The sequence below is a fragment of the Corapipo altera genome, unplaced genomic scaffold, assembly GCF_003945725.1.
Source record: "Corapipo altera isolate COAL_440 unplaced genomic scaffold, ASM394572v1 113, whole genome shotgun sequence".
Taxonomy (NCBI): Eukaryota; Metazoa; Chordata; class Aves; order Passeriformes; family Pipridae; genus Corapipo; species Corapipo altera.
The window spans coordinates 1,037,567-1,063,204 of NW_020884895.1; the positions used below are offsets into that span (position 1 = coordinate 1,037,567).

General features: G+C 45.3%; 1 protein-coding gene across 2 annotated transcripts in view; it reads right to left on the bottom strand.

Moving 5' to 3' along the window:
* Positions 1-25,638, bottom strand: part of TP63 (tumor protein p63) — a 103,305-nt gene that overhangs the window by 10,499 nt on the left and 67,168 nt on the right. The window contains exons 5-11 of one of the 2 annotated variants that reach the window (XM_027647562.1): positions 11,056-11,242; positions 9,289-9,404; positions 8,859-8,968; positions 8,442-8,578; positions 7,369-7,451; positions 6,918-7,054; positions 1,693-2,583 (exon numbers count right to left, since the gene is read on the bottom strand). In XM_027647562.1, coding sequence (XP_027503363.1) covers positions 2,469-2,583; positions 6,918-7,054; positions 7,369-7,451; positions 8,442-8,578; positions 8,859-8,968; positions 9,289-9,404; positions 11,056-11,242 — 885 coding nt within the window. In that variant the 3' untranslated portion in view covers positions 1,693-2,468. Of the gene's footprint in view, positions 1-1,692; positions 2,584-6,917; positions 7,055-7,368; positions 7,452-8,441; positions 8,579-8,858; positions 8,969-9,288; positions 9,405-11,055; positions 11,243-25,638 lie in introns of those variants that run through there. The other variant, XM_027647561.1, reaches the window with a different exon arrangement.

Below are 25,638 nucleotides of genomic sequence, written 5' to 3' on the forward strand. Positions count from 1 at the left end.
GACCAAATGATGAACTGGAGCCCAAACTGGAATTTCCCAGGGTAGGCTGTGGATGCCTTGTATCTTCTGGTGGGTTGCCTCCTCAAACTTGCTGGTGGACAGGCCTTGGAGCAGAGCTCTAGATACAGATTAGTGTTTCCCTATCACAGTGTTTTCATATTGCCATCCACAAGCAGACAAGACCAAGATCCAGGAATAAACCTTCATTGGAAGGACAGACAACAGTGCCAAGCATGACTGTACAACTGGGCTGCATTTAGAGTTCAGATCCCATCTCTCATAGGGAAAGGAATCACTGCCCTTCTTCTCCCATATAAAAAGGCACAGAACAATAGTTACCTGCTTTGTGATCTTAAAGAATTTCCTGGAATTTACAGGCAAAGTAAAGAGGCACTTGATTTTGATTATCTTTACACAAGGAATGATGGTAGAGCTGCAATTATATCAAATAGTCACTGCTGGGGTTTAATTAGTTATTATTTATATATTAATTGCAATTTTGGGGGCTTTTTTCTGTCAGCCCTCCTCCACACTCCTATGGTAGAACAAGTCTTGCTAAGACAATGAAGGAGATATCCAGAGATGGGATATGGCTCTCAAAGGAGATGTTAGTACAAGTCATCACCTGCTCAGATCACAGCTCTGCTGCCTGGAAGCAGATGATATGATGTTCAGAGATAAGAGTCTTCTCCCAGTGTATCAGGCTTTCTTTCATTAGTGGGTGGGCCAGGAGGCCCGCTCTGCATTTGGGAGGCACCTTCTCTTCAGGCTGTGCTGACAAGTTTGTCAGTGCTGGGTATGCACCTGCCCCAAATAAATCCAGCACAGACAGCACTGCAGGGCACACAGGTCCCCACCAGTATTGATACAGCCTCCTGTGTTTCTCAGGAGCTGTTCATCACTGGCATTTGCAACTGAGCTCTGCTCCCCAGCCACTGCTGATCTGGTGAGACAGCACCCTCAGGAACTTCTTCACATTTCTGTTTCTTGCTGCTGTGAACACTGGAGGGTTCCTCAGAAGCAATGCCACTGCCTGAGAGTGTGGTTTGATGGACACTTTCTTACCAGCATTAGGGGCTGTTCTTCATGTAAAGATATCTGAGCACCTCTCAGAGGGAAGAGCCACAGCAGGCAAAATGCTCACTCTCAAATAGCTCCTCCCTCATTGCCAGTATTCACACCTGGTGCCATGCTCAGCATCGACAAGTTAATTCCATGACACATTACTTGCCTGTTGATTGTTCCTCTATTGTGATAATCTGGGCTTGATACTTAGAAATTTCCAAATGACTCAAAACCCTCCTTCTCAAGCCCTGTACAACTGGCTTTCAGAGATAAGAGTTTGACAGAAGCAGTGAGAATTTACAAGTCCTTGCTGAGAAACAGTCCTCTGTGCAGGAATTGCTAAACCCAGATGCACTTCAGGGACACAATTTGCAAAATCCTCTGGCTGTAGGATTAATGGACAAGGTGGGCATGGCCTGAGGCCACTTGGCTGAGTCAAACAGCAACATATGCTGGCACTGCTTTCCTTTGAACTATGAGATTTTGAGAGAAAGGGTAAAAGATAGCAGGGTTGATGAAAACACTATGGTGACATCTAATAACTGCTGAACATCTGTAAGGAAAGGGGCTAAACTCTGACCCCTTTTCAAAGGTAGGGCAATGAGCAGTTTTGGACACTGCCCTTTACACCCTCAGTTGCAAAGAGACAGGGACATTGACCATACATGGATGTCATTACACTTCAACCTCATTCAACTTGTGCAGCTCAGTCCACCACTTGGATCGAGCCCACAGACTCAGAAGTAAGTTCAGTAAAGCTGGATCAATGCCAGCAGGGCTGGTGCAAAGTCAAAGTCACCCAGTCCTCCTTACAATTTCGATGTATTTTAGATCAGACCCTTTTTAAGGTTGAAAATAAGGGGAAAAATTCATGATGCTAAATCAGTGGAAAAAAAAGTGATTTCTTAGCAGTGCTAATTCATATAATTATTACCTCTCCCTGTCCAGCAGTACAAATACGTCAGCTGCTTGCACCATTAGTGCATGACCAGCATTAAACAGGCCAAATTGACTATCACAGACCATTTAAACACACATCCCCCACTTCTGTCCCCCCAGTCCATGAACACGTTTTTTAACTTAAACAAGACAAAAGGCTTTTTAAAATTGAGACCTGCTCAGAGAAACCCTGCTGAGTTTCACAAATACAGAAGTAAGAAGAAAGAGTATCGACACATTACAAAAACAGGAAAAAAGTTACACCAAGACAGACAACATGGTTCCTGACCTCCCAATGCTATGGGCTACAGCTAAGAGGTCTGTAGAAGTGTCTGTTGTTTTTGCAAAGTTTGAGTCCCTTCAGAAGATTATTCTCACTATTCACTCTGCTGCTATCAGGCTGTGTATTTGCCCCCACTGTTCCTAGTCCCACCAGCTGGGCAAAGTGACTCTGCCAGCTTGGTTTATGGATATACTGATGGGTTTGGGGGGCTGGAATGTTTTAGGATGGCATCAGTCTGTTTGGGAGGGTCTCTCCTTGAGTCCGTGAGTTCATTCCTGAAGCAGGCCGAAAGGAGACTGTAAAGAAGGAATCAGAGAAAAGAAAAAGATGAATGTACAGGACCCTTCACCAGCCACCAAGAGAGAAACAGTCACTTTCCACCTTCATGATCACAGTATGGGCTTTGAAGGAGGGGAAAAGCACCTACAGTGAGGGTATGTGACAGGGAGATTTAGGAAGCTGGAAAGCCACAGGCACAAGTGAGGGCTTGGCAAGGAAGGGAAAACAACTAGTTGATATGGAAATCCGATTGTGTGTCCTAGTCTCATGGATACAAATAATGCCCTTATAATGTTCCCACTGACAAAAGAGGAACAAAAGCATTCAGCCAAAGGGGAAAAGGAGTAGCAGCTTCCATTGAGTCCACATTTAACTACAAATCACTTCAAAACCAGAGGCTGGTGCTAGGGAGAGAGGATGGTGCATATTGCCCATATGGATTACAGCTCGACTACCCCCCTGGGGCCATGAGCTGATGCAGAGGGCACTGTATCTTTGGAGTCCACAAAGCACTTTTACTTGGCTATTTTCATCTTGGCAATTCTCTAGTTAGAACACTATCCAAGTGCCTGGAGTTCACATGCAAGCACAGCACTACAAAATCAAAACAAAACATGCAAAAATCCATTATTAGGTTTCACTCCAAAAATGAGATTAACCAGGTGGAGGTATGAGAATACCTTCCTCACCAGCCCCCTCCCCAAGACATCAAGCACTGGGATCTTTGCAGCTCCCAGCTCAGGTGGAGCACTCCAGGCACTGGATAACGAAGCTCTGTCACACCTCACTTATGAGGTTAATTCCTTCTCATTTCCATAATGAGCTGTGCTGCTCACTAAGGCAGCCAGTGGGCTGGTAGCTGCAGCCCTGTTGATATGAAAGAAATGTTTGCTGGGATACAAGATCCCACTTGGACATAAGAGCCCTCTTCTCAGTAGCCATTGGAAGACTTTGTGAAAACTCTTCAATCACGGGAGTTGGACTCAGTGATCCTTATGGACCTTATGGGTCCCTTCCAACTTGAGACATTCTATGATTCTATACTGCAGTAAATGGAAATACAGACTGTTCTGAAAACAGTGCTCAGAGTGGAACCCAGCACAGGAAATTTTGCTGAATATGGAAAAGTGTTTTCCAGCGAAACCCTTAAAGACTGTGCAGGTAACTCCCTGGTAAATGTATTTCACATCAGGGTATCAAAGAAGCATTCTCTCTCCAACAAAGCACTCACCACCTCTGATATCTCTTGCAGTAGTGATTATCTGGCAAATCTGTGTTTTACACAAATGGTGGCAGACCATGAAAAGGACATCTTCTAAATAAGTATGTGTGCTGTGGTTCAAACATGGGCCCCAGGATTAGACAGTAAAAAAGGAAGAATAGAAACTGCAGGAAAAAAAGCCCAACAACTTCCCATCAATGATCATGAAGGTATTTGGCATAACAGTAAATAAGAGAAAACCATGCACAAAGGAGCAAGCAGAGAGAGGAGATGAGACAGAGAAACATTGTGGTCCAGCACAACGTGGAACATCGCAGTATTTTGGTCATCCTGTGGGACACGTGATTTCTGATTGTCACCAGATTTGTCCTTTTTATTCCAGAACATTCCAGTTACATCTGCTGGCCTGTCAAATACAATACTGGTCTGTATGTGTATGAGGGCAATTATACAGTTGTTTTCCAAAATGACAGATTTATAAATTTAAAACTACCTTTCACCATTATAACCTCACGCTTGCTTTTCCTACTTGTCAAAAAAGATGACGTTTTCTATGTTGTAGGAATGAAAGGGACAACTCTTCCCACACACCTCGATAGCTTCTCTATGTTAATCATTGCCCTGAAAAATAAACTGAAAAAAAAATCAAGCAATTCCTCCATCAAGGCTTGACTGTAGAGCAGTCAAGGCAACTTGCAAACATTCCAGTCCCACAGAGCCCTGCTGGGACCTAGAGCTTCCAACACACTCAAACTTGGTCATGGCATATGCACTTTCCTAGCTTCCACTTTTCACATAGGCATTGAACTAAGGTGAACCAAGCCTGAATTTTGGAAGTACATCCCTACTTACAAAATGAAAGGCCAGAACAGACTCACCAAGGAGTCTCTGTGCTGCTGAGTTTGGCCAGCCTGACAAAGAAGCAGTGGCAAGACATCTCCCAGAAACCTGCTCACTTGGTAGGCTGCTCTTATCCAAACCATTCCTTACAAAGTGTCTGCTCTGCCCATTTTCACATCAAGACCTGAAGCTCCTTTATGATTATTTTTTGGGGTGTAATTGCATCGAGTCTTTTCAGCCTAAAAATCCCTTTGCCCTGAACAAATTCCTTCAGATATTAAGCCATACCCTGGATCATTGAGGAAAAAGCATCAAAACCCAAGTGCACCTAAGAAACTATTGCCTGAATATGCATTTCAGCACAGAAGACTCTGCTTGATGGCAGGCTATTGGCAGAGACAACTGCAGCAGCTCTGGACAAGCAGTGAAAGTTATTTTTCTCCCCACTCCTGGCATCCTTAAAAGCTCTTAATCTTTCTCCCTTGTATCTGAGTACACTCAGTAACTGAGAAAAATGAGTTTATAATGGGACAAGTGCCAGGAGACACGCTGAAAGATATCTCATTAAATTAAATGACTGGACTTCTACATGCTGGTCTTAAAGGTAACACAAATACCAACCTCCATTGCCAGGAACCCATCCTCCTGATATAGGAAGAATGAAAACAGTAATTATGGCAAAGCCAACTGTCAGCACCAAGCAAAAGCTGTCATCTGCTGCTGTCCATTTCTGCTTACAAAACCATTTCTCAGATGAAATGGCTGTGGTTCAGGTGGAGCTTTGAAAACAAGCAGCAGAACACACGAAGGCCGCAATGCCTAGAAGCTAGTAAATACAAGTTACAGTATATACAAACAGTGTAGATGACTGATAAAAGTAAGTAATAATAATGAGATTTTTAAGTGCCCCCCCAAATCCCCTCCCCAAAAAAAAAAAGGAGTCCAGAGGCCCTGGATGCTCCAGCCATTTTGGCACAAGGCTTTTTTCACACCTCCGCAAGACTCCAGCTGACACTAAAAACACACAGGCCGAAATGCGAACACACGCGGAGATCTGGCTGAAAGCTGCGGTATTGCAGAAGTCCTGAGACAAGGCCAAGGCACCGAAATAAATCCCTACAGGCTCAAGTGGGACTTATGTGGTGCCTTGGCCTCGTGCTAACCTCTGCAGGGGAATGAGTTATACCCACAGCCTCTTGATGTGAGAGCTCTCCGGCAGGAACGCGTGAGTTCCGAAGCACTACCGCTGGCAGCCACCTACAGCCTGGGCAGCTATTTTGTGTCACCTGAGACAGCAGATGAAGCAATGCCCATGAACTACACTGCTGGGAAGTCTCGAAGTCATTCTCTGACCTGGCCTCTGTAACTGCAAAGCTCTGGGAACTGAGAGGAATATGGAAACCAGACACTTATTTGGCCCTTCTTCTCCCCGACCTCTTGGCACTTACACCACCCAAAGCAACGCCAGTGCAGCCCCGTCAGCTGAGTTCAGAAAGGGCCTACACCTGCCCAGATGGGAAATTTCTCATGAGCAACATGGAGAGTCAGTTGACAAAGTATAGTTTTTGACAACACTTTAAAAGTGCACATGTAGAGTCTTTCTCTGAAGTGCCTACAGGTCACAAAGGAAATCTTACATGTTTCAACCTCATTCTCGACTTTCAGCTTCCTGTTTTATAGCTGAGCAACCTAAAGTATTGCTGTCCCACTGAGACATCAGCCCTCCAACACACCAGAGATGCATAGCAGTGGGGTCCAAGCACTCAGCTGAGCCAGTGCTCACAGTCCCAGCTCTACACACTGTGGCAAGATGCTCAGTGGAGATGCTGGATTTGGATCAGTGGATGCTTCCCTGGAGAAGAAAGGGAGATGGCTCCATGTTTGTTGCCATTCCCCTGGAGCAGATGAGAGAGCAGTGCACCCAGTCTGTGCTCCCCAGCTGGGGCAGGCACATGCAGCAGGTTTCTCACCCCAGGCCGTCAATGGTTCTGCCTCTCTGTGCTGCCCCTCGGGCTCTGGCTGGAAGTCAGAAACAAGGAACTAAGTCTGTCCTCTTTCACCCTGTGAGGCCAAAAGGTGAAATGTGTGGGACAAGAGACTAAAGAGGGACCTTTCAAGCAGTCAGGGCATGTGCTTGGGGAAGGAGGACTGCTTTGCCCCATTGCTTGGCCCTCATTTGAGCACCATGTCCCTAAGAACAGCTGTGCAGAAGCCTTCTGTGTCTCTCTCCTCTCTCCCCCTCCTCACTGTCCCCACTGCACTGACCACTGCAAACACTCTCATACTCACTGCTTCTGGAGCAAGTGCTGGTGCTGCTGTTGCTGCTGCTGCCGGTAGGTCTCAATCGTGTGCTGGGGAAGGTACTGCATCAGCTCCAGGGACTCTTTGATCTTTAGCAGCATTTCATACGTCTCCCGTCCCCTCACCTGCATCATGGGAAAAGGAAAGGTGGTGGGGGAAGAAAAGCTTTAAAAGACTGCATCTGTACTCCTTAATGACAGCCCTTGGGATATTCTCATGTCTCACACAAGCCACTCTTAGTTATCAGTTAAAGGGATTTTTAATATTTTTTTATTTGTAATATGTACTTAAAATAGGTAGCTCTTGGGATTAAAAAAACCCAGAAACTCTTCTTCCACATCCCAGTCCCATCATCAGTTCTCTCTGAAGTCTAGCTGAGCCTCAAGTCACCAAGAAAGATATTAAACATAGGGTAAATGCAAAGACAGAGATAACTCACTGGCAAGTATAAGAGCTCATCATCTGGAGAACGTCTCTTTTTGATAGATGTCATCTGTATGCCATGAGTTCCTTGTCGAAACGCTGGAAGAGAAACCCCAAAATCATCCCATTAAGAAAAAAAAAAAAAAAAAGAGGAGAGGAAGGAGGGTATGACGAAGAAGGCAAAAAGAGACACAAAAGAGACATGGAGTGCATGGCCAGCTCAGATCTGTAGTGTTCTGAAAGGATCTCTGCCTGAGCCAGTCCAGAATTGTGCTTGCAAGCTCTCCTGGATCCATAAGGCAGATGTTGGCTGACCATACCATTTGAAGAAACACATCAGCCAGAGAGTGCTGGACATATGACAAAACCCCAGCAAGCCATGTTTAGAACTTTCCTGTAAAGGCTGTGAGTTTTGGTATTACAGTGCTCACGAGCTGTTGGTGAATCACTGATCCACAAAGGCAAGATAACAGACAGGGAACATTCAATATTCACTGAGAAAAGGAAACCATACTCCAATACGCCTTAAAATGTGCTGCCTTGCTGTTCAGCCCTGTGCCATCACTGAGTGTACATGGGAAACCAAAGCTGGATTTCCATGTCCTGCATGTCCGATGAGTACTTTGCACTCTTTAGAGCACAGAGAGAGGCTGCTCGCCCAAGCACCTCTGATGCACAGCAGGGTTTATGTGCAGCCTTAATCTAGATCCCTGTGGCTGGAAGGCATGCCACAGCACAAGCCTCTGGCTGGATGAAGCAGAGAATAACAGCACAGCCCCAAACAAGAAGTAAAGGTTCAAAAAGCTGTTTGAGTTCTAGGCATGAAATTGGAAGGCGGCAAATAAACAGCTTCGCAGCCACCACTGGCAGTGCTGTAAGAGAGCCCACAAACCCAGCTTGTCAAACATTGTATTGCAAACACCAGCTCCTTTTTTAGGCTGATTCACCCCAGGAGAACAGACATTTAATGTCCTCCTGCCCCCAAGCCCATGCACAGCACCACCCTGTCCCTGCAGCACAAGCACTGGGGACGCACAGCACCCAGTGACAGCACAATTTGCAATCTGCCCAGCTCTGCCAGCTACTTACGGCGCTTCGTACCATCACCATTCTTTGTGCTGTCAGAGACTTGCTGCTTGCGGATGCTGTCCTCGTCTGCTTTGCGGTCTCTGCCTGGGCAAGCGCAAATACGGGCTTCGAAACACCGGCGGCCCAAGACTTGCCCGCTGGGAAGAGAGGTGAGAAGAAACATCAGCTGGTATCTTGGATGCAGGCCAGCAGCACCCCTCAGCTTCATACCAGACTACGCAGATGGACCCAAACCTCCCATTTCCCAGTCAGGATTTCCAAGGAGTTGGGCAACTACCACCTGCAAAAATCTAAAAAAATATCCCCCAGCCCCTTGAATCAAACTGTTCCTAAGGATATGGAATGTTGCCCTGAGTGGAAGAGGAGCCAGAAGGCCACCTGTCCAGCAAAGGTTTACGCACAGGATACACTACTTACTCTCTTGTTTCCAGGGTCACAATGATAAGGATTGGGCGACGGTTCATCCCTCCAACGCAGCTACTGTTACACATGAAGTTGTACAAGACTGTGGTGAACTCAGTACCAACCTGGATGAGACAAAGGGGATGAGCACAAGAGATGGTGGATGGAAAGCTCTGCTTTTTCCAAGCTGTCCTCTTTTATTTCCCAAGTTGCAATCGGACTAGCACGAAAAAGGTCCCCACTACAAGGTTTCCTTAAAGGAAATGAAGAACTCCTGCCCTCAAGGGATAAAGAGGGTGTTTAATAGCTCATTTCTGACAAAGAGGAAGAAGGGATTCATTGTAATGAAGATGGGGAAAGCACAAGATCCCAACTCCTGTGACTAGAGTTACAATCCCCACCCCTTCGTGTGCCAGGACACCCCCACCCTGAGCTCACAACGTACCTGGGGCGGCTCGTAGGGGACGAGCACACTCTGCCTGCCGGTGATGGGGTCTTCTACATACTGGGCATGGCTGTTCCCTTCCACCCTGATCAGGTGGCTGGGAGGTGCAATCTGCCCTGCAAGGGTAAGGAGGAAAAAAAAAAAGAGACACTGTTCAGTGAAGCAAGGTCATGTGCAGGGAGTTCCCTAAAGGGAACTCCTGGCCCCAGAGGTCTATCAGAGCACGCACGCGCCTCCCAGTCCTTAAAGCATCCCTTCCCAAGATCCCTTATGCCAGACATCAGAGGCAACACAGACTTTCTCAAGCTTACTCTGGGCACCTGTGACTAAACTTGAACAAGTGCCTCCTAAGATCCCAGACTAAGCAAGCCCAAATGTCAACAGCAGCTCTTCCAGCACAGAATTTGTATGGATTTTCACATCAGCTGAAAGCCTTTCTCTTCCTCCCTCTAATGCATAACACAAAGCAAAATCCTTCAAGTTTCAATTTCTACTCTTTTCCCCATCAATTGCTAGCCCTCTTCTGCTCCCTCTCATCAGTCATGATCCTAAGGAGCTAAAAAGGATTCAAGCAGCAAGAGAAATATGCATTTAATTAACAGTCAGCTTGAAAAATCTTGCTTGCCTACAGCAGCAGAAGGCAACATGATCTTCTTGGTTCCTAGGCCGCTTTCCAGTAATTAAAAGTTTCCTTTCTAGAAGTTTTCTTCAGTGTTTCTACAACAGACAACTAAATTCTGAGGAAAGAAGCCCACTATGGGTTCATCTCAAGAATTTGTTTTGTGTATTAACTATTTGTTTCTTACTTAAAATACAGCCTATTTCTAGACAATAACTATTTCAGAATAAGAATTTATAGTTTTAATATTTTCTTTCTTAAAACTCCATTATTGAAAGGTATCAACACTCAAAAAATCCAGTTCTGTCAGAAAAGCACTTTCTAATATGAAAAACTGTCTTGAAGAACTGTCTCACTGATTTTACACTCACAAGTCCTTGTTTATTTTTGGGGTTTGTCTAGTTGGCTGCTCTGTAACCAGCAACGGGATCCAGGCTCCTAAGACATCCTGATAACTGACACCAACTGGGTTTTTTTACAGTAGGAGATAAATTATGCACGTAGAATAAAACAGATGCTCATCTGAACTTATGTGAACTTGAAGTGGTCAAGGCAAAATGGAACCCTGCCCATGAGTTTGCAGAAAACCCCAGGGCATTTTAAAAGCAGCTGTTACTTCACTAACATGAGGAGAAGCAACTAAAAGATTATAACATTAATACTGACCCAATAGTGGTGAGTGTACAGGAAGGTTACCTACAGTTGATGCTGGCACTTTGTGTTGTCCTGCTAGAGATAAACAGCCCCTCTGTCTTTGAGGCATGGATTAAGGACTAGAGATGATATTGCATCCTGTTACTAGATCCCTGTCCCAGCGACATGGAAACTCATTCCTGAGCACAAGAACAGCTGCTTCTCATTGCAGGGGCAAAAGCAGAGCAGGGAAAGGCTGCCAGAGGGACACTGCCTGCCATGGGGACAGACATCCATCCAACCTGGGCAGGCGTGGGGTTTATTTCAGTACTTTCTTCCCAAGGACATGCTTGCACAGGGACAGCTAAAGTATTGTATGACGCTTCCTGCTAAGCATGGGAAATAAAAAGCTGCACAAGAGGGACAGAGGTCTGCTTCCAGAAGGTTTGCTCTGAAGCTGCTGTCAAATCTCTGCCCTGGTCACTCATCAGCCAGCAAAGCACTGCCCTCCTTACCCTCGTTGAACTCCCGGCTCAGCTCGTGGTTTGGGCAGCGTTTGACCACTTCAGTGACATGTTCAGCTTTCTTGTAGACTGGCATAGCCCTGATGACAGCTCCCTGAGGTGGTGGGGTCATCACTTTGATCTGGATGGGACATGTCTTGGCAATCTGGCAGTACAGCTTTTTCAGTTCGGTGGAATACTGAAAGGTGAAAAGACCAAGAGAGTCAGGAAGGTCAGCTAGAGATGGAGGCACACCAGAAGGATGGAGATGGGTTTGCACATGTAACTGAAAGCACCAATGCATTGCATTGCATTTGTTTGCACAACAGTCACACTTCCAGACAAGTGACAAAACCCCTAGACCTCTACCTGTTTTAAAGCAGCAGAGCATAAATCTATATCCTGGTTTTCCCAAAGGCAAAAGCTTCAGATAAAGAGCACTTCCTTTACACAAACGCATACAGTCTTTATTTCTCTTGGGCACACCTCTTCTCTTCCAAGGGACATCCATTACCCACCTAACAAAACAGATGCTACTCTTTTTACAGCACCCTGTAATCTTGGAAACACTGGAAACCACACACAAAGTGTTTCATCCTGTTTTCTAAGAAACGCTCCTACTTTTGCAGAGAGATGAAATAAAAACATGAATCTTGGGACTGAAGAGTGCTTGAAAGCAAGACCGACCAATTTGAGAGTTGTATCAAATCTGACATTTCAGTTATCTTTTAAAAGCATTTCATACATCTACTGAGCACCTCTGTAGCAATCACCTCACTTCTAAATTCAAAGCACTATATTCACAAAAGAGGGTTGTTTTTTTTTTTTTCAAATATTCAAAGACCAGAAGAGTTGAACAACCCAGAAACCAGGTCAATGGTGAGACCTAGAGCAAAACTCTGCAGCTGGTTCCAAAAGGGAGGCTGTGTCCATGCAATGAACACCTGAAACATTGTTCACTGTGCTCTTTTGGAGCATATTAGGTTTCTCTTAAGATGTTCTCCAGTAAAACAGTAACACCAATGCAGCATTTTCCTGAAGTGTGTTCACATCTGGAAACCTTTACTCACCAACACATCAAGGCTGAGGTTGTTGGTTTCTTTTCAAAACCCCTCAATGAAATAAAGGCACATGCTTTACCAGGGAGGATTGCAAGGGAACTCTTAATTGGTTCAGTACTGCATAACCTGAACCCATTTTCCTGGATGTCTCCCATGAAGGAGACACTCTGGTCTTCCCTGCTGTACAAGGTTGTTCCAAAATATGGCATTTTTTTTCAGTACCCCACTCCAGAGGTATTCCATTTTCTCCTGGTGCTCAGACATTGACCAGTGCAGAGCTCTCCCAATAACTAACAACATAACTCACAGGAATTGCTGGCATTTCTCCATTTCCATGTCTTCAATTCTTGCAGAGAAAGAAAAGTGAAAGCCCCAGGGTGTTTTTGGGTTTTTCTCCACAAAAAAACGTGTCTAGTAGCCATGGGCCAATACAGCCCCTCTCCCAACTGTCCAAACAGAGCAGCAACAGGTTCATACTGGTCAAGAGCACGACTGGGCCATCCACCCCACTGGGATGGGAAGAGCCAGCATGTGCATGGGTGGGTGGCGGATGACGTGGCAGCAAAAGGATTAGTTAGCTATATTCAGGGATTATTTGCATTTCAAAGTGGTGTACACACGGCTAACACAGGAAAAACCAAACTTGGGAGAGACACTGGGTAGGAGAGGGGGATTAAATATAAGCCAGTCTCTTCCCTCCTCACTCAACACCATCCTGCCATGTGGCAGAGAAGATGCTACATGTATTTAAGCTACGAAAAAAGATTTCTTTAAAATGCAAAGGCCAAATTGTGCAATGTATTATATGTGCCTGCAGGCTAGAGATTAAACCCACAAAGGATTTACCCAGCCCGCGGAAACAGGGAACATGCCAAACAATTACAAAAAAAAGGTTGCGAAACAGATCTAGATGGTGATTTATATCATACATCTTTTAAACCTGAAATTCCTTATTGTTTTTTAATTAAAAAGCAATTCCTTACTGAAGGTAAGAGTGAGCTCACCATCTTGTCTTTTCATCTCAAGAGGTAGAAGACGAATCACTTATATGTGAAAGAGGAAGAAAATATGTAGAGAATTGTTTCCTTCAATACATCAGTTTGCTCATAGCATTGTGAAGGCTTCAAGGACAGAAAGCCTCAAAAATCTCAAAGGCAACTAATCACTTGGATGCCTTAACATCGTTGAAGTGTAAAGAAATTGGGCACCCAAAGGTGATGGGCTGAAATGAAAGCACAAATATGGAAAAGCAATCGTGCACAGAGGGCACAGCACACACCAGGAGCCAACGTGTCCAGTGTCTGCAGGCATCCAGAGAATTGAACAAATGGAAGGAGATACACACCCCTCGGCCACCAGGCAGGACTAGTGGTGTTGACTGTAATTTTATGTATAATATCTTCAAAGACAGAAAGCTGGGGTTACAAGAAAAGGGGGGGGGGGAGGAAATCACTGCTTTCAGAAGGACAGTGAGGTACCCCACACCAGCACAAATACTGAAGTTCCTGATCAAACAGCATGGCCCCTCTGCCAGTAGAGGCTCCTCATCTACCCCTTGGCACCCCTACTGTCAGGCCTCTTTGGCTACAACCACCAAGGGAGGCATTGGACCTGCAGTTTAATTTCACAGAAAGCAAACAGGCAAGAGCTAATGAACAAGCCTGTCGAACAAAGAAATATATATACATATATATATGTTCCCAAAACACAGGGTAAACTAAAGAGCTGCAGGTTCTGGCCAACACCTTGAATTTGGCATGTCAGAAAAGGAGGCTAAGCAGGAGCCTCACCTCTGCTTCAAGACATGGTCAGGCCATGGGGATGCAAGCAGCAGCGCCCAGCAGAGGCAAACAAGACAGTAGGAGGGTTGAGCCACGTTTTTCACCCGACTGCAGGGAGTTCAAGCCTCACAGGCACTGCACAGGGCTTGAAGACATGGCATAGAGCCATGATTTCACAACTATCCCAGGCACAGCCACCTGCAAGTGTGTAATCACTGAACGGACGGTCATTTAACACTGGTGTAAATCTGTCCACGGGGTACCTGCTGTCAGACAGTAAGGGGCTCGAGTTTCCCACCCTGCCAACTTTGCTGCAACCATGGGTAACCTGAGGCACAGCCACTTACTGGCACAAATAGATGCAAACAACTAGGTCATGATGACTTCGTACTGGATCAGTGATAATCGCTATATCCCCAGAGCAAGACAGGATATTGTAGATAGATTTCAAAGCAAATGCGCTTCAGAAAAAAATCCCAAGGCAGAAGCTGTCTGTGCATTCAGATAGTGCCTGCAAGCAAGGATCAGCCCCTCTTGCTGCTCCTCAGTGGTCCCAAACCACCCCACCTTGCAGGAGGTGTCCCCCTACCACTGTTTTGATGTGTGAACTGACAGGCACTGGCTGTATGAGGGTTAAGATCATGAGACAAGTAATTCCCAGAAATCCAAAGCATGATTATTAATGAACACACTTAAGTAGGAAAACTAAATTAATTCGGAGCGCAAATATAAAAAATAAGCTCGATCCAACAAACACGCCTATCAGTTAACAAGACAACAATAGTCATTATCTAGCAGCAGGAACAGAAGTTGTGCCAACAGCCTAAGGAGTGCAAACACCACTTCCACCAGACAGAGACCTGAAAGTCCTTTAAAACAAAAGAGTTGACTCTGGCAACGTGTCCTCTGTTCAAGAGGGAGAGGAAAGAGCTTTTAGCTCAGACTTTTCTTTGGGGTTCAAGTGCTGCCTGTTGTGAATTTAGCTTTTTGCTTAATAATATGTTTTAAAAGGAAAGATGAAAACATTCCAGCGCCTGCAGCTCTGCTCTCCCCACCTGCCTGTGCAGACATACTGTATTACCCACTTTTGGCACCCTGGCTGGTAATTCAGTATCACAATATACACAAGCCAGCTACCATCAGGCAACACCTGTCTGATTTCTCAGTAAGCCCCTTCTCCGGAAGGTGTGTCAACAGAGGGTTTAAAGGAGAAAACAAAACACTTTTCGACTCTCAAATGGAAAATATTTGCTAGAAAGGACTGAATGCTCAGTGCAATACAAGCAATGGTTTTTCACTGAGCATTCAATTCCCCTGCAAAACTCTGATGCAGTGAAATCCCCCAAACACTCATTTCAAAATCTACCTCTAATATCTGCTTTACCATCTGATCTAGCCGGGGGATTACGGTTCCTAAATCTTTAAAAGGAGCAGGGTTCAGTCAGCACTACAAATGCTGATGGATGTCAACTTGAAGGTGATCCCAGAGGTTGGCTTATGGCATTACAGCTCTCTGAGTCCCTTCTGCTCAGATCAACAGGTCTTTAAAATCTTTTTCAAACTTCTTTCAAGTAGTCATGTTTTAGTTCAACTCAGTTAACTAGATTTGTTTTACTTGATGTTTTCAAAGGTATATCAGTCAGTTATGCCTTCTCCCCTATCAAACTAACTCCAAGAAGGGAAAAATAAATGAAAAGAATAGACTGGAAGAATGGGAAAGCAACAGTTACCTCCACCAAAGTATTCACCGGTGAAAACAAGGAGAGTCACAAAAAATAGAAAATAATCTGCATATGTTTTAATTATTTAGGAGAAAAGAGGCAATGGAAAGAACGGAAGCTACACTTTTAAGAACCAACTTGTACCCAGAGGACACTCAGTGAAGAAGAGCTCTAACAGGAGCACTGCAGACATGGATGTCTCCTTCCAGATTTAACCTTCAGCTCAGCATAACCTTAACCCCACCACTTGCTAGTTGACTTGTAGCTTCAGTTTAAAGTCGTCTATCTCACTAGGCTTCAGAGAAAAGTGGACAGCTTGTTGCTACTGGACATAGTAGATATTCAAACCATGGGCACAGCTGACAGGTCCGGCAATCATCAGCCCCTCGGGTGCCTACTGATCCACCATGTGTGGCAACAACCCCCAGCCTCACAGTCCATTGTACCAGTGAGCATCCCCCATCTGCAAGGGAAGCCATCCTGCGATGACCGGGAGGATGGCAGCCGGAGAGGATGCTGATGCAGCCCCTCTAGTGCTTTGCAGACATTTACCAAATTTCTCCACCCCGGGGCAAAGGAAAAACCATGTCACACTGTCTTTCCTCTTGAGGAAGGGCAGTGAATCACCCAAGGGCGTCCGCCTTTGCAAAGACTTAAACTTCATTTCCCCCTCAGGCTCCTCTGCCCCCTCCCCGTCCCCGCCGCCTTTGCCAGGCGCGCACGAACGGTGCTGACGAGCTATTAAAATCCTTCCTCCGAGCGCTTTTCCTCGGGAGCCGCAGCCAAAGGCCGCCTGTTGCCACCTGTCAGTCGCGGGGATTAATTACCTGCGCCGGGCGGGGAGCGGCACATTCCTGCCGGCCTCGCCCGCCGGGATGTTGACATCAGGCAGGTGGGCCCCGCGTCCCCCCGGCCGCCCGCCCGCGCCCAGGGGGGACGCGACCCACGGGTGCGTGGGGACCGGCAGCGCCGCGGAAACCGCAAGAGGAGCGGGAGACGCGGGGAGGGAGGAGCGTGTCGGGGCTGCCCCGGGGCTGGCGGCACTCCCAGCGCCGGCAGCTGCTGCTGCGCCTTGGAAACCCTAGCGCAAAAAAATAAATATATATGTGCGTGTGTGTGTGTTGACCTGCTTAGGTAAACGGGGAAGGGGAGGGGTGGCAGGGAGGAGAGCGGAGAAACATAGCCTGCGGACAGGGATTCAGGGGCCGCTGCCCGCTGCGCCCCGCCCGCTCCCCCGGGGCTCCACTGTGCCACCGCAGGGTGCAAAAAGGGGGAGAAAAGCAGCTCTTCCCCTCCGACACAGGCACTACCACCCCCCTCGCCCTGGCAGACGGAGACAGCTCTGCGTTCCCCCTCCACGCACGATGCTCCCGCCCAGTCCCCTTCCACCGCACCGCAAACACCCCGACTCAGAAGGCAGGCTGAGATGCGGATATTCACAAATGGTCATGCTACCCCCTGAAATTACCCAAAATATCGAATTCAGAGCGTCTGCTAGCGTCTCCCATCTTCAGGATAATGAGATCACTCCTTCATATGACAATACTTAGTGTCTTGCTGGAGGCTTCCTAGGAGTTTTAATTCAAAACTACCTTGATCAGGATGTATCATCTGCTTTAGGAATATCTCTACAGAACATTGCCAGCAAAGCCACAATGATAGCAGAAATGACACTGATAATTTCCCATATTGCTTTTGCACTGTGAAACAGTTGTAAATTTGAAAACTTTACATTTCAGTTTCATATCTACAGACTTGCTTCATCAACAATTGAAGACCTCTTCAAGTTCAGCTTGAAAACACTTTAAGAATTAACAACAACAAAGAATAATTAACTGAAAAGTATCCTGTTTCAAGAGGAAAAAGCCTCCGATGGAAAACTTCAGAGGCAAGCTTTACACATATTTTTGATACAAACTGATGGGTGTAAAGGAAGGCTTTATGATTTTATTTTGTGAGTTTGCTAGTCTATCATTTGAAACCTTTTTGAAATTAATTTCTTTAAAAACCAAAATCATACGACTCTTGCAGTCAAATGGCCTTAGCTTGTGCAGCCAGCTCACATGCTGCTTGTGTATTGTGTCCAGTTTCTCTGCTATTTTCTAAACTGAAACTGCAGCAGTACCGAACAAGTTTCAGATGCTAACAATGTCTAGTAATTTGCATTTCTGATAGATTACTTTGACTAGAAATGTTGTGAGGTGAAGGTATGAAATGAGAATGAACCTGCTGAAAGGCAAAGCTGACCCAATGCTGAACAACATCTTCCCTGATATCTCGGTCTCCCAGCAGCTTCTGTATTACAAATGCACAATAAACAAGCAACCTGTTTGCCTGCCACAGGAGATATAACATTAAGAAATACATACTGTAGGAAGTCCACTCTCATGCTATCCAAACTCACCTAAAGGCTATGACGTGTTAAATTTCAGCAGAATAATGAGGAGTGATTAAAGTTAGGCTTAAAGTCACTTAAAATTGGATTTCAAAAACATCCACTTCAATAATTGAGCATTAATTAGTAAACCAGCAAAGTTCAAGGGCAAAACTTTTAACCATTAAAATGAATGCAGAAGCAGCTCTGTGAATAACTCCACCGAATTTCTTCTCTCCGTGATTCTCAATGACACATGGCTACTTCACATCTTCCTAGCAAGAGTGTAACCCACTGCAAACAAAGGGCTATACTGAAGCTACAAGTATTTGCATCTATATAAAAATACACACACCTGCTTGCAGGTAATGTGAGTGGACAGTACACATATGACTACATGTGTTTGCTTACATGAAACCAATTTGACTGTGCAACCTCAAGCATCAAACCAACTAGACACTGCGACAATGACATAACCAGCAACAGTCCTTCTGGGCAATTCTACTCATTACACCAAACTGTATACACCAAAGCTGCAGGTAGAAACCTCCAGGACTTGATTTAGCAAAAAAATCTTCAGCATTAAGCTTAACTTTTGGCAGCACTGTTAATCACACCTGCTTAAGTCAGTATGCCTCTGCAGAAGGGCTTTCGTGAAGCCAACCCTGAACTTAAGAAAGATCTGATTCAACTTGTATTTTAAAGGGAATCAGATTTTTGTTACAAAGGACTCCAGAAATGAACTAAAAAGAACACATTCAGGCTCCCATTAGTAAACCCTCCCCACCACATACTGCTGCTGACTCATGTGCCTTGGCCTCTGATACTGAGCACCAGAACCTGTTCCGCTCATGGACTGCTTTAAGTAAAGCCCAGGCTGGCCATTTCAAACCTCCTCCTAGATTAGCATGGGGGATTAAACTTTCTTACAGTCATCTGTCTCAGGTTCAGCCTAAGAGGAAAGCTGCTGTGTGTTTCCTATTAGCTTCCCTTATATCTCACTTGTTTCAAAGTCCACATGTTATGGCATGCTCCATCCTACCAGCCAAACTCCAAACACTCTAATCAGCTAGAGGAAACATTGTCTGGAATAATCACACACTAATTTTCAGTGCATCTCCCTGTCACTTTTGTCCCCTGCTGAAAGTCAAAGGGTGATGAACTCACCTGTAAGGAGGGAAGCAGCACAGTAGTACATGAAGGTTGCTCAACTAAGATAAACTAAACAGCGAAGCAAAAATCCTAAAGCTCTCCAAAATATGTCTGCTCCCACCAAATCTAACCTGGTTTCAAAAAAGTGAGTCAGCTGTAAAAGTCCCAGATAAGCAGGTCAAGATCTTGCAGCCCCCTCCCGGAGTAGATAGAGGCTTTGGGTCCTCAGAAACTTGGAATATAGCCATAGGTTCAGATAGCTCCACACCAGCTAACAATCAAGGGGAAGGAGCAGGGTACAAGAAAATGCCCAATTAAAGGCTCAAGTCCAAAATTCTTTTTAGTTCCCGCATCTGCAAATAAGGGGATTTCATTAATAACTCAGAGGAAAGTGAATGAGTCACTAGTACAGTATCTGTTACAGCAGAGGGAAGCCAAGCTGGATGATCGAACACATTCAAAAAAAAAAAACAAACCACAACAAGGTTGGTCTGGCAACATAGTCTTTTCCATCAGAAACATCCCAAGCCTGCAACTCAGGGGCAGAGTCAGACTCAGAGGTATCAGGCACTCTGCCACAGACTGGACAAGCCACTCAACACCCTGGAAAGAGGACACTTTGCTAGATGGTGACAGATTTCCACCCAAATTCTGGCTCATGCCAAAGGACTGTCCTACTTGGAAAATGCCACAGGGTCAGCACGTTGCAAGGGTAACAGTATGTGTGTCAAATACTGGCCCATCTTCCTAGCTGGGTCACTGACAGGAGATGCAAACCAGTTGTCTTTGCGTGCTCATTCAGACACAGAAGAGAAAATTAAAGTGATTCAAAACTAAACCCAGATTTAATGTCTTCTGACCTCTCATGCTAAATACCTTTGCCCAGATACATTTTCTATCCTGTTTGTTCTTTCTTGACTTAGGACTCTACAAAAAGGCCAAATAATCCCTGAAGAAGTTAACGTACAGATCATTTGTATTTTTTTCCTCGCCTTCCTACAGTGCTACATCTCTTATGCTGTCACCAAGTGCAGGACTGCTCCCTGACTGTTTCTGGAGTGGGGAACTGGTCAATGCACCCCATGGAGCAGGGCCAGCAGCTAACTGGGCCAGTGGGCTCAGCTGTGAACTGGAATGCTCCGATAAAACAAGGGGCCACCAGCCAAGTCAGTCAGTGAGCGCTACTTTGTATGGGCACTCTCGAGAAAGACCAAATGGCTCAAACGGAAAAAGGTGATCCCCTTTCTCTCCTACTCACTTTGCTTTCCCTCATTTATTCCCCCCGAAGGAAAGTACAGATACCTCTCCACTTCATCCTTCTAATAGAATATTAATCACACCTATGGGAGGTGATGGAAGGAAAGACAGAAAGCATTAAATCTGACAGTCTCTCAAAGTGGCAGTGCCAGTGAAATGCATCATTAAGGTGAGTAATTTTCCTGTTTACTTCATGAGCTCCAAGCCCCCCCCTTCCTCCCTGCCTAGATGTGGGCAGGACCCATCAAGGCAAAGCTTTGGAAGCAAGCAGCAGCGTCCCCAATTTCTACATAAATGCTGCAGGCCAAAGAGCAAAGGCAAGTTCCAACTGAGCCCTTGACAGTAATCAAGCACTGCGGCGCCTCTGGTCTTGTCTTGTGCATACCTTGCAAGTAGCATCATGTCTTCCCGGTGAGATTTCACTGGCAGCGCACACAAGCGCCTTGTTCCTTGGCTTCTGTCTCAGAAAAAGAAAGTCCTGAAAGCAGACACACACACACGCCCCTGCTTTTCTGCTCCAAGGGAGACCATTTCCCTCTAAATCTTAAGTGTACTGTTAGCAGTCCTTTCAGAACAGATTTATGAATTTGCCAGAAATCTCTTTTGTTCCTGTGCAGAAAGGTTAGCACCAGCCCCTTGCCAAAATGGCATTGAGTCTTCTCTGTTAACGGCCAGGAAACTATACTGAGTCAGATCTTATTACATTTGAAACAAGGTGCAGGTACCAGCAAGTCTCTTCCATGATAACAGCCAGGGCCTGTCCCATTTCCTGATCACATTACACTCAATTTCCAGAATTACATCTATGCAAATATTGTTCTCCTGCTTGCAGAGCATTTCATTGACAATTAAAGTGAAAAGCCAACAAAGCTTTTCTGGCCAGGATGGTGAGCGAGGCAACAAACTAACGTGCAGACACCAACCAGGGACAGATGTTCTTCCTCTGTATGAAGACCATCAGATAAGGGCTCTCTCCTCCTCCTCCTAGAAGATAGAGGATCCAAACTGAACCAAATCATTGCTGCAAACATCCCTGTTTTCTGCAATTACCGACCCAATGAGGCCATACTCTAGTTCTGAGTCACAGAGAAAACTTAAGGATTAGTAAGGCAAGACAAAAATGATACCTAACTAAGCAAGTCATAGTTTTACTGAGAACATAAAGATGCAGTAACTCAGATCTAAGATAGATCAATAAAGCATGACAGCAGCTCCAGCATACTTAGGATGAATGGTGACTAAGTCAAACCTTTAAACCTTTTATTCATACAATTAAGCTTTGGGGATGAATGTCAAGAAAGTCAAACGAGAACACAGTCACTAGGTATTACCAGCATTTGCAGGGTTCTGAGATCTGTATTTTATCCAGATCCTCCCCTTTCTCAGCCCTCTCCTTCCATCCTCAATGACCTAGCTAAGCACAGTCCTCAAGTCAACTCATGTGGTTTCTCTTGAGCCTACTTTAAAAGTCAAGACATGATTCAGCAAGGTGTTTAAGCAGATGCCTACCTTCAAGGTTGGGAGCAGCCTTGCTGACTCCAACAGAACCCAATAGATTTCACTGGGAATATTCACGTGCTAGAGGTTATGCACTCACTCAAGTGCCTTACTGAACTGAGACCTTGATTTTCCTACATACCGTGGGAAACAATTCATACAGTTCCATGCTGAGGAGTGTAGCAGTGTGGCTGCTGCAGCCATCAGGCTATGGAGACATCCCCTCCAAAACACAGCATCTCACCCCCAGGCAGCTAGTGAGGTCAATGCTGTGGCATCTTCTTGGCTAGGAAGAGCAAAAAGCCTATCCCAGGCTTGGGGTCTTCTCCCTTTTTGTCATGCTCTCCAGCAGCCCTGAAGCTATGCAACTGCAGCAGCTAAGGGAAGAAAGCTGTTCTGTAGAGCAGCATTGAGAAAGGGATTGTAATGAGTTTGTTATTTCTGTGAGGGATAGAAAGGACTGCTGCTAACATTTTCCAATCTTCAGCTTTGCATTTCCTGCCCTCTAAGACTAAAAGAAAAACCACATCCCAGTGGACATGCAAGCCAAAGGAAATTGTGCAGTAAAATATCCCATAAGAAATGGAAGGCTTGAATGCAGCACAGTCCATATCTCTGATTTTTAGTTTGCTTTGAAACTTCAGCAAGAAACACAAGTGTATAAAGCAAGCTTGCATGGACCTGGATGCACTTTACAGGCCTGCTAGGTAAACTCATCAGGAATGATTACCAAAATACTTCATGACATACTAACAGATCTATAAATTATTGCAAATAGATTACATCAAGACTCTCAATACTTAGTAATAGATTTATTTGACTCGGTAACAAAGATAATTATGTCCTCTGGATGATCTAACTGGAAACATAACAGGAATGAATGTGGATTTAGATGCAAATCCTTGCAACCACAACCTGAAGATGGCTTTCCAAGGAAAACACCAAATAGCTCTTTGTCCCTGCAGACTTTACTACCTCTACACTGCTTCATTTGCAAACTGCAAGCTCTGAAGACCCCAAGCAACAGATGCTTTGTGAGAAGACCTAGCCCATTCAAAGTAAGACTGCTTTCCCAAACAAAAAGCAGTCTTTGTTACTGGATAACAATGAGAACAGGAATAGTTCCCTGGGAAACATAATTTTAAAGTCAGATTTCCCAACTAACCACACCCAATTAGTAAGTAATGCCATATTTTTGAGTGATTATGGAATCCCAGCAGATTTTTCACCAGTTTCAATTTTGTGATTTTCTCCATCTTCCCAACAAAAAAAAAAAGAAACAAAACTCCCTCGTGATCTTATATGGGTGGCAGGTAACGAAAGGTAAGCCCCTTCCTCCCTAAAAAAAAAATAAAAATAAAACAAAGTGGAACAAAACAAGACAGTTGCAACATCAGAAGTTATTGGTTCACACTGTCTGGCACTCCCATTTTCCTTACAGCTCATACGTGATGCATTAGAGAAAGGTGCAAAGTCTCCATGGACAGAACATGCTGTTGCCTTGCATGATGCTGTACAGATGCCCTTGCAGAAAGCGAGGTTTGTTCTGAGATAGCTACCATGAAGCTCATGAGACTCACCACTGCAAGTGCTATCAAGGGTAACACTTAAAAACATCCCCTTAGCAGCTCTGAATTTAACGCTATCCAACTGAAAAGGCAGGAGAAGGGCTGGGACTAACACTGGCAAGCCATTGGCAAGTATAGATCACTGAAGACAATCAATTGACATCAAAGAAAGCAAGGACTTTGAACCTACAGAAGCCAACTACATCTCCAGACTTTTAATCAGCCACCACTAAGAGGAAGACACCAGTAAACAACTAACATAACCCAAAAGGCTCTTTCCATCCACCAGCTTCAAAACTGAACAACAGAAAAGAGTCCAAGAGAAATATTTAGCTCTCCAGTTGCAGATAACAAAGCACCAGGATGCAGAAAAACCCTAAATAGGATCAGAGATATTACAAAAACCACCACAAGGATGTGACCATGCTACTACTGTGATGGGCAGCAGATCATTATTGCGCAAGGTAGAATAGAAGGCACCTCTGCACAAAGCACTGGGTTAGGAAAAAAAAAAAAAAAAAGCCCATTTTACAAAGCATGGAGTCAACAGATTGAAACAATCCAAGGGGAGACACCTGGGAAGAAGGAAGCTGGTAAGGGAAAAGAAGCTCCAGCCACAGCACACCAGCTACCTGACCCTGGAGGACAGCAAACAACAGAGGCCCAGCTAGACTGTAACTGTTGCCACATATTTCTTATTTAAATGCAATTTGTTTAATCTCAAGTCGGATTCAACCATCAAAGGCTCTCTTCTGTAGCACTCTGACAGTTCGCTCTAAATCTCTGCACCTTTAATCCTTTAATTAGCCAAGAAAAATGTGATCTCAACTCTTCCACCAACCTAAGCTAATTTTCTGCATGGAGCTTCCAACTCCTGTAGGTTACAGGTTTTAGCTCCTTGTGTAGCCAAGGGGAAATAAACAAAACAAAACACACACCCCCACCACCCCATTCCCACACAGGCTGATGTGTGCTTCTCCATGTGCTGACTTTCCAAAGAGCAAGCTCCTTGAAAAGTCCTTGCAAAAGCAAGAGGAACCCATTTTCACATAGCAGTAGTGGGCTGGGAGGCATAATTATATAACCCAACTCAGAGAAAGAGCAAAGAGAGGTTTTGGGGGACAGGACAATGTTTGCACAGATGAGGGATAAAACTGGAGCATTAAGCCAATGCTTGAGTAAGAAGGTATCATTAGTGGCTTCAGCCACCTTCCTCAGTGATTTTGGGATGGAAGCTCCTAAGCAAGGAAACAAAACCCCAGTCAGTCAACCATTTTGGAAACTCTCCCCAAAAGAAAAGTTCTCCAGAGATGAGCTCTGCTATTTCTCAGAAGTGTCATGGCAACCCAGATCTGAAGGAAGAAGACTGCATGAGACACCAGTGCATCAGGACAGAGACCCATTTTGGCAGCTTGAAATACACATCAGGCTCTTCATGCAGTCCAGCAAAACAAACTTAAGGAAGGACAAGAGAGCCATCTAAATTCCTTGTCTGAAGCCCTAAGAATGGGGAAGTGAGGTATAATCTGCATCTGAACACAGCCCTGACTGCCTCTCCAGGTCAGGATACTTCTTGCAGAGCAAGGCAAAAGCAAACAGTGCTCCTGCTCAAGGCATGGCCATAGTGCAGCTACAGGGAGTGCTGGCTGGCCACGTGCTAACCCAGTGTCTGACAGGCAGGAAAAAGGAGTTCAGGCATGGCCAAGCCATTTCTCCACAGCTCCAAAACCATCACATTCCAGCCGCAATATGCCAGAGACAATGAGCCCTGCCCATTGCTGCAGCACCACACAGACACAGCAGATCTCTTTCTAGGCACAGGCTGCGAGTCCACACAACATTGCACAGAGCCTAAGGCCATCCCTAGCATGTGTGTCTACCTGCCAAGTGTGGACAAGCCGTAGGAGGCCTTCCTGGTAGCCAGCCAGGGAACACAGGTGAACAGCAGCACCAGGAGTCACCAGGGACTTGACAAAGACGTGAAGACACAGCAGTAAGAAGAACATCCCTCTGATGAGCAAATGTAGAGTGGAAGAGCCCTGTCTACATCAAAGGCAGAGGACAGGCATTTGTGCATCTTGCAGTTCTTTAATTTGCTTCCCTGTTGAGGACTTGATGAAGATCAGCACATGACCAGGACTGCCTCGCTTGCAAAAGCACTTTTGGCAAAGTCACAGCAGGATT